Source organism: Phytophthora infestans, genomic scaffold (assembly GCF_000142945.1).
Source record: "Phytophthora infestans T30-4 supercont1.7 genomic scaffold, whole genome shotgun sequence".
NCBI classification, from domain to species: domain Eukaryota; phylum Oomycota; class Peronosporomycetes; order Peronosporales; family Peronosporaceae; genus Phytophthora; species Phytophthora infestans.
Window position 1 is genome coordinate 4,390,919 of NW_003303752.1, and position 9,428 is coordinate 4,400,346.

The window sequence follows — 9,428 nt, forward strand, 5'->3', positions numbered from 1 at the left end:
AGCAGCCTCTGCGCTCGGTGACCTGTAAAAGCGCTCGCGCGCCGTCGTCCCATCCTTGGTGGAGGGCACAGGGTTGTGAACGAGCTCAGCCGAACCAAACTCGGCGGAGTCTCGGAAGTGATCTGACTTGGTTAGTCGGAACCGAGTGGAAACGAGCCACTCGTCTGTCCCGGAAGGGCCGGACCGCGAGGGGACCACCCTCTGCGCAGGCCATACAAACCGCCGACCTAACTCGGCGATTCGTTGTGGTTTGTGTAAGGAATCCACATCTGACGATATTTGTGTGTTCTACTACACCACAGTGTGTGTTCGGTCATTTAATTCGCCCTCCGAATTCAGAAAGGTGTGATATTTTTCTAGATGATCTGGGAAACAGCAGCGAACGGGCGAAGTTTCTTTGCGAATGCAAGTATCGCGGGGACTATGTCGACATGGGTGTACTAAAGGGAATCGTTGCAGGTCTTAATCAGAAGTGGGACTGGAAGATTGGGATGCTTTTCTGCCCACAGCTAGCAAATATTCGAGCATGGACTGTTCCTGACGTTGATTGCATGAAGATTGACTGTAAAACTGGGAATGTAAAGTGGGTGCATAGGCCAAATGCCGAGCGTGGTGCCCCGAAGGTGATCATCGTGATCGAAACGGGGCGTGGTGGTGGTGTGGTGGGCTAGCGTCGGTTACGTAATCGTGTTCTTTTCGGCGATACGAATTGATAGTACTAGCAACTAGTGACAACAACTAAATGAATACAGCAGTGGGTCAAAATTTAGTTAGTTGCCGACGCTTTCCGGGACCATACCGTCAGAAATCCAACTGTCCGACCGGGATTATGACCAAAACCGGTACTGGCTCAGTACTTCAAACAACTACTTAGAGTTTGAAACTAATGCCATGTTTCATACGGGGAAAGAAAGCAAAATATGTCAATTTACTCGTGTAAATAAACAAAAAACACAAATATATTATTGAAAAAAAGTCTGAATTTTAAGAAATAAGGTTTGAAGCTCATTTGAAATCCATAATGTGGTACAAAGCAAACAAATTTTCAAATACGTGTACGAGGGAGGCTAGCTTTGGTCGCGAAAGGGTTTTGTGCCACCGGCTTTTGTCCCAAAAGGAATTTCGCTAACGTACCTTTCACGTTTTTTGGCTAATCGGGCTCCAAAATGTGTCTCCTTCTAAAGGAGGGCTAGGTTTTGATCTAGCATTTGTGAGCTTTTCATCTAAAAGTGATCGAATGTTACAGCCAATCACAGAGCATCCGTGTACTCCTTTGAAAGTCCTACGCAGCTACCACTAAACTCAAAGACTCCGAAGCCAGCGTTCTACCTGCCATTCTGCAAAGTCGTCTCTATCAAGGAGTTAAAGATGACCTACTCGCTAGACATGAGGTGGAGGGGCATTGTCCTGTGAAGTGTGGAGGAAGAGCCAGGACTGCGTCCAGCTCAAACCTGAGGCTCAGGTGCCTCCAGGACGCGATGCTCGCGTCCAGAAGCCGGACTTCGACGGACCATTGGCTGGCGAGCCGCCAGCCCCATCCTACTGCTAATCCTACCAATATATGTTACCGGGGTTTTTCCGTGTGCTGCTACACACTCGACAACTTGCGCCGTCAAGAGCAAGCAGCAGCACTCGGTTTTCTCCCCTGCTGGACTTTCAGTCCCTGCAACTTACTGTTGTTACGACTACTTCCTTCATCACAATGGTCACCACTCGGCGTAGCCGAGGAGCGACCATCACTCAGGTTATGAGCCCAAGAAGGAGAGCTGGAAGCCCAGTCCGGAGTACGCAGAGCTCGCGCGCGTCCGACGAGTTGCAGTTGCCTGCAAGAGCAGACGAGACAACGTCAGACGAGACACATGCGACGTCACAAGCGTCATCAACCCGAGTTGAGCAACAACTCGAGCTCTTATTGGCCCAATTCGGTACCGTTATGACTACACTGACCAATCAGCAGCAAGTGCAGAACATTCCAGTGGAAGCATCTACCCGACGCCCACAAAGGCAGCTCATTCAAGAATTCTCAGCGGCTCGAGCACAACCGCAGCGAGTGCCGACGCCGTACGGGCCCCGCCGAGGAAACCCAAGCACAGAGGAACTTACCGCCGACGCCAGCACGCGTCAGAGCGAGCCGCCAAGAAACCCAAGAACGTCCGAGGCTGCAGCGCAGCCAGTCCAGACCGAGGCCGGGACCGACTCCGCTACGGACGAACCCATGGTTGGAGACCACAGATGCACGCGGTGCATGAACCAGAGCGGACACGTGCAGTTGAACGCAAGACTTACCGATACCAACTACAAGACGTGGCGCGTCGAGATTGCTCCATTCTCGACGTCGCACACCTCTTGGACCCCATCATGGAGCGCGAAACGATGGCAGACCAACGTAACGAAGGACAGCGCGGCTGTTTCAAGCAACGACTGCGTGTTGCTCAACGTGAACTTACGATGGGACTTAGTCAAGAACTACAGATGCGATTTACAAGTGTTATTCAACGTGCTGATCCTATCCTACTGTGGCGAACACTGGAAGATCATTTTGATAACCATCCTGGAGTAAACAGCGTGTTTCTCAAGCGAGATATGCTGAATCGTCGCCTGCAACGTGACGAACGACTTGACGATTACATTCGTGACATCGACGACTACCAACAGAGACTTCGCCGCGCGAACAAGCAGCTGCCTGAGCAGGAAGCCGTCTCTATCCTATTGTCGAATACAGTGGGTGTGTACCCAGCGGTGGTAAACGAGCATGAAGTACGTATTGGACGTGATGAGTCCATTACGTGGGAGCAAGCGATCGAGCGCCTTCGACTCGCTGACCACTCACGCCAAGAGACTGAGCTACAGCAAGGACGTGGTGGAGGTAGACGTGCCGTCCAGCGAGATGTTGCATTTGTTGGTGGCCGTGGCGACGGACACAACGACGGAAGAGGACGTCGAAACTCGAGCAGCAGCCAAGCACGAGGCAACAACAACCGCAACAATCGTCGCAGCCGCAGCCCATCGCCGCGTGGGCGGAACAAGCGGCAGAAGAGCAAGAGCTCATCCAGTGCGAGGGATGACATCGCCAAGCGAAAGGCGAAGACGAAGTGCAACACGTGCGGAGAGCAAGGACATTGGAGTGGCGATCCTGAGTGCCGCCAGCGTGGCAACAGTAACAACAACAACAACTCGAGCAACCCGCCGCGCAGGATGATCGATGTGGTTACTGTGAAGACAGCCAAGTCGGCTGCACCGACTCAAGCTGAAGGACAAGAGCATGTACTCGCGGTGCGTGACAACTTCAACTACAAGGACAAGGACAAGGACCAGGACATGGTGGAGTGGGTGTTGGATAGCGGCGCGCAGACCAACGTCTCGAGCGACCTTACCTTGTTTACGGAGCTACACGAAGACTCAGTTGCAGAGCTAGTCTTCGGCAACGGCACAACTGAGCGCGCAACTGTGGGCACAGTGCTTATGCAAGTGCTGAACGAGCACACGGGCAAGATCGAGGAGCGCCTCCTTGATGACGTGAGCTACGCCAAGTCGGCTGCCTACAACCTGATCTCGCAGACCTACATGCAATTCAAAGGAAACTTCAAGGTGCGCATCTCGCATGATCAGAAGACTACGTGGCTGGTCAAGGACACATTGAAGCTGCGCTTCCAGTACATCCGCGGGATGTACCGCATGTGGACGCCACGTCAGAGCAAGAACGTGATGAGCGTCAAGGCCAGTGAAGCTGAGAACCCCATGACGTTGCTGCACAACCGCATGGGCCACGTAAACATGGAGACCATCAAGACTATGGCAGGAACCTATAACTTTGGCATCAACATGCAGTCGAAGAATTTTGCTCTCTATGAATGCATTCCATGCTTAGAGTCAAAGACGAAGCGCATGAGCTACAAGCGCAAGCCGTCTCGCTCTGAAAAACCCTTGCACAAGCTTTGTGTCGACCTATGCAGTATTGGAGTGGATACAATATCGAAATCAAACCAGTTTCTATTGATTATCGACGAAGCTACGAGATACAAGTGGGGATATCTATTAGCCTACAAAGACGAAGCCACGGAGCTGATTCAGAAGCAGATTCGCTGGATCCAGAACCAGTTCCCGAAGGCGACCATCAAGACGCTGTTCTCCGATGGTGGTGGCGAGTTCGTCAACATGCAGCTCGAGACCTTCTGCAAGGACCTCGGCATCGACACGCGTTCATCCAATCCCTACAGCCCACAGGAGAACGCTATCGTGGAGCGCACGAACCAGACCGTCATGCGGCAGGTCAGATCTATGTTACAAGCTACGCAAATGCCTGTTTCATTATGGGGAGAAGCCTTCCTACATGCAATTGAGACGCTCAACAAGACGCCGACGCCGGTGTTGAAGGACCAGCAGTCCCCGTACGAGGCCCTGTACGGAGAGCGGCCAGACCTCAGCGTGCTGCGCACGTGGGGGTGCTTGGTGCACGCGCACTCCCTGATGATTCTCGGCAGAGAAAGGAGAAGCTCACTCCAAGGACGCAGATGTGCTTACTACTTGGCTACAGCGAGAAGACCAAGGGCTATAAGCTGCTGAACCTGCGCACAGGATCAGTGACGACGTGCAGAGATGGAAACATGAAGGCACATGAGAAGTACACGGTAAACACTGTGTATATTGAGCAACTTCTTGCAAACACCTACGCTTACGGAGACTACGACTTACCTGCGGAGATCCCGATCGTGCCGATCCGGACGACAATGTCTACGTACCTGCAGCTTCCTGCAGAGCTTGCAGAAAGGCGAGCAGCGGAGATGGCGAAGCTGGCCACTGCTGGTGAGAGCCATGACCAAGGTGTTGAAGTTGAAGCCGAGTCTGCGACTCGAAGTGATGACCCACAGCTACCAAGCGAGGACGCTAAGAAGCCAGCAGCTTCAGTGGGAGGTTCCAAGCGGAAGAACACAAAAGGCAAGAATAAAGCGAAAGCATGTGCAAATCGAGTGGGAGCCTCGAAGGCCAAGGACAGTCGACGTGATGCTCACGAAGACGAGAACTGGGAGCCATGCACGACGCAGAAGTCGTCGCCAGACGACAGTGCAGCTACGTCGCGACCGAAGCGGAAGCGACAACCATCCGCCCGACTCAAGGACTACGTAGTGACGAATGTGACGAAGCAGAACGTCGAGGATGTGCAGATCCCCATTAGTCACAAGCATGCGGCAAGGTCAAAGAAGTGGAAGGAGTGGAAAGCAGCGATGCAAGTTGAGATGGACTCACAGCAGCAGCACGAAACTTGGGTGCTCGTGCGACGCACGGAGGCCAAGGGCAAGCGTGTCATTTCGTGCAAGTGGGTGTACGCGCTCAAGAGAGACTCTACGGGCCGGATTAAGCGATATAAAGCTCGACTAGTGATCAGAGGCTTTCTACAACGCATGGGCATCGACTACAGTGAAACATACGCACCTGTTATCAGATTTGAGACGATCAGATGCGTGATCGTATACGCGCTGCAACGCGGATGGGCCATCTTGCAGTTCGACGTCAAGACCGCGTTCTTGTACGGTGACCTCGACGAGGAGGTCTACATGGAGCAGCCTCCAGGCTTCGGAGAAGACTCTACGCGCTATGTATGCAAGCTACAGAAGAGTTTGTATGGGCTAAAGCAAGCGCTTGCGCTCTGGAACAAGACATTGCACAAGTTCCTGACGAAGATCGGACTCGAGCGCCTCGACTCTGACTACGGACTCTACGCCAGGAAAGTGGGAGGAGAAGTCACCATGTTGCTCACGGTGTACGTCGACGACCTACTGCTCCTCGGCCCTAATGACCTTTGCGCTAAGGTTGCTATGCAACTCAGTGAGGAGTATGAACTCACATCTCTCGGACCAGTCAAGTATCTACTAGGCGTGGAGATACTGATCGACAGCGAGCGTCGACATGCGGTATTTTGCCAGCGGCAACACATTACGGAGGTGCTAAAGCGATTTCACATGGAGGGGTGCAACGCGGTTGCAACACCGGAAGCGCTGCGCGCTGAGGTGGTCACAGATGCGAAAGATGACTCCCCGCCCCCGTACCGAGAGCTCGTTGGTGCACTTCAATATCTGGTCTCAGCCTCAAGGCCGGACATTGCGCACGCTGTGCGTAATCTCAGCAAGTACCTGTCCTGCTTCGACCACACACACTACGCTATGGGAAAGAGGGTGCTACGCTACCTGAGTGGTACTCAAGACCACGGCTTAGTGATGGACATTGTTATTAGGAACGACGTCAAGCTGACGTGTTACACCGATGCTGACTACGCTTAAGGACCCTGCAAGAAAAAAACAAAAAGAGTGTTAAGCGGGTTTCCTGAGCTTCCCTCCAGGGTAAAGGCGTTTTTCCAAGGGATTAGAAAGACCAGAAATTAACGCACAAGACACCACGGAAGCAGAGATAAAATGTCCCAGTAAGTAGAGCCACTCAAAGAACTAACGCGGGTTACGTGGTATTCTGTGAAGAAATTATGTCTGGAGATTCCCCAATTCGGAAATTATCGGCGATAACCAGTCGTGCATCTATTTGACTGCCAAGCCTGGCAAGCACAGCAGAACAGCACATTATGAACAGTTCCACTTGGTGCGCCACCTCGTGGAGAACGAGCAGCTACGGATTCGCCATGTTGGCACCGACGACATGATCGCCGACGCGATGACGAAGCCATTGCCGAAGGACAAGTTCGAACATTGCCGTGATGGGATGAAGGTGCTGCGCATCGACCGTCAGCAAGGCTCAGCTCGTTCAGTTGGAGCCAAACATCATCGCCATGCGTGAATGCAAGCTACTACTACCAGTTCATGCATACGAAGGACAAGAAGGAGGAAGAGCGCTACCAAGGACGAAGCGTCGGGCTGCAGCGCAGCTAGAAGATGCCAAGGACATCGTGGTGAGCTCTACAAGGTGATCATGTTGAAGCTGCGCTTCGACTAGATCAAGTGGGAGTGTGAAGTGTGGAGGAAGAGCCAGGACTGCGTCCAGCTCAAACCTGAGGCTCAGGTGCCTCCAGGACGCGATGCTCGCGTCCAGAAGCCGGACTTCGACGGACCATTGGCTGGCGAGCCGCCAGCCCCATCCTACTGCTAATCCTACCAATATATGTTACCGGGGTTTTTCCGTGTGCTGCTACACACTCGACAACTTGCGCCGTCAAGAGCAAGCAGCAGCACTCGGTTTTCTCCCCTGCTGGACTTTCAGTCCCTGCAACTTACTGTTGTTACGACTACTTCCTTCATCACAATGGTCACCACTCGGCGTAGCCGAGGAGCGACCATCACTCAGTGTCCTTATGTACATTTACGCAGTTGACACTGCTACTGCAGCTAGCATTTTAGGGTTGTCTGTACGAAGTCTGAGTAGATGGTATCGGCGCTACCGCGCAACTGAAAACGTTTTGAAAAACCAGCCACGCGCGAGAAAATCACGGTGGCCGAAGGAAGTTTGCGACTTCGTAAAACGATACGTTTCAAGTCACCCTGCTTTTATTTTGAAGAGCTGCGGGTTGAACTAAGACCTGTCTACAAGAACACGCTAAATCTATCCGACTTAACTATCTACCGAGCGCTACGCTTTGACCTGAACCTGACAAGGAAAGTGCTGACGAAGCGTACCTAAAGAGCGCCAGGAGTATGTGTCCCGGTTAATGCCTTTTTACAGCGGGCCTGATCAGCTATTTTTGTGGATGAAACCTCTAAAGATGGAAGGTAAGTGCTTTTGTCCAATACTTTCCTACAATGGTTAGTAGCAGCTAACTTTTCTATAGATCTGTTCTACGGCGCTACGGATGGTCTGCGTGGAACACGCAGTGTACGGTTTCCATCCCATTCAGTCGTGGCAAGCGTGTCTCCATCCTGGCTGCAATGGACGTTAACGGCTTTTTCGGGTGGAAAGACGTTGATGGAACTTTCACCCGCCTTACCATCCACCACGTCTTCAAGAAAAAGGTTCTTCCGTTTTTAAATCCTTGACCACTCCCACGATCGATTGTGGTAATGGACAACACCAAGATTCACATGTACAAGGAATTAGAAGAACTCATTCTCGCCACGGGGGCTCTGCTATTTTTTTTACCACCGTACACTCCAGATCTAAATCCCATTGAGGTGGGCTTCTCGCTTCTCAAACGATGAATCGAACGCCACACTAACATGGCGTTTCGAGAAGACCCTTTGGCGGTGTTGAAAGTAGCAATGTACAAGCGCACAAGGCAACAAGAAGATGTATTCGAAAACCTATACAGTCATTGTGGTTACAAGTCAAACGAGTTAGTGATAGGCAATAATTAATACCTCAGTTGAATACATCTTACCGTTATTTGATCACTCTTGATCCACGCCTTGCATTTCCTCATCCGCATGGTCATCGTCGTCAAAATTGTTGATTGGGTCAGACGTGTCAATATTTGGCGGTGCCCTGAATGGGAAGCGCAAGCTGTAGCTTGGAAGCCCGAGCGCATCTCGTAAATCCTGAATGTTGACCTCCAGTGGTACAGGAACTCCGTGGAGCTTAATTCGCACGACACGATACTCACTGTTGCTGCGCACTTCCTGCTCGGCCATGGCACGGTCTATTTCGGCTTGCTGAATATCGATATTCTGTAGCTGGCGGAATGCCGTACTGTTTGGCGTCACCAGCGCAGCATCGTTGGAGAGGCGGGCCTGAGCAATAGCCATGTATCGCTGCGAGGCCGGTCCGGCTTCAATCTTCGGCTCTCTAAGATAGGCTGACACACGCGGCATCTGCTCTTGAATACTCGCTGCTGTGGACCGGTGCATTGTTGTCTGAGCTTCTGGTTTGGGGACGTAGACGAACAGCTCCAACTCAAATCCAGCGTGCCCAATGTGTCTTCGACTTGGCCTCTCATGGCTACAGCTTCTTGCCAAACAACCTCGAATTGCTTCTGCTTGGCATGGTTGCTGGGTTTAGCGTATATGTCGCACTCCAACCGCCACTGGCCTGGTAGCTTGCTTGCGAATAGCTCTTCCACCTTTGCCCTCGAAACACAGCATCCATCTGCAACAGCGAGCAAAAAAGGGGGAGAAGGAGGAACTTTGTCTCGGCACGGTTTAAATGGATCTCAATTCTTAATGCTCAGACGGCAGCTGAGTGTATCTGGTAGCGGTAGTAGCTCAGCCATCGCAAGCGTACTGCTCTCTCAGCAACTTCGTATCTCTGCAAGTGGCATACGCATACAGCGTCAGATATTTAATTAATTCCTCTATCTCACGCATACTCTCCCCTACCTCATCTGCCCGCACTTCTTCACGTCCTCATCTGCTGTTCTTCAGCAACTGCCGCTCGTTTTCACCGTGGGCCTTCGCTTTCGCCCTGCTGCTGCAAGTGTCAGCTTAGCATCCCCAACACACCTGAGTACAGCACCCGAAACCCACCAGGATGAGATGAACATTTACCACAGTTCGGCGAGC

At 52.1% G+C, this 9,428-nt stretch overlaps 1 protein-coding gene across 1 annotated transcript; it reads right to left on the minus strand.

Annotated features, from left to right (window-relative positions):
- Positions 1-8,321: 8,321 nt before the first annotated feature.
- PITG_05698 (uncharacterized protein) lies at positions 8,322-8,741 on the minus strand (the record flags this gene model as incomplete). Its single annotated transcript, XM_002999269.1, has 1 exon — positions 8,322-8,741. The coding sequence occupies one exon, from the start codon at positions 8,739-8,741 to the stop codon at positions 8,322-8,324; it is 420 nt and encodes a 139-aa protein (XP_002999315.1).
- Between the last annotated feature and the right edge of the window lie 687 nt (positions 8,742-9,428).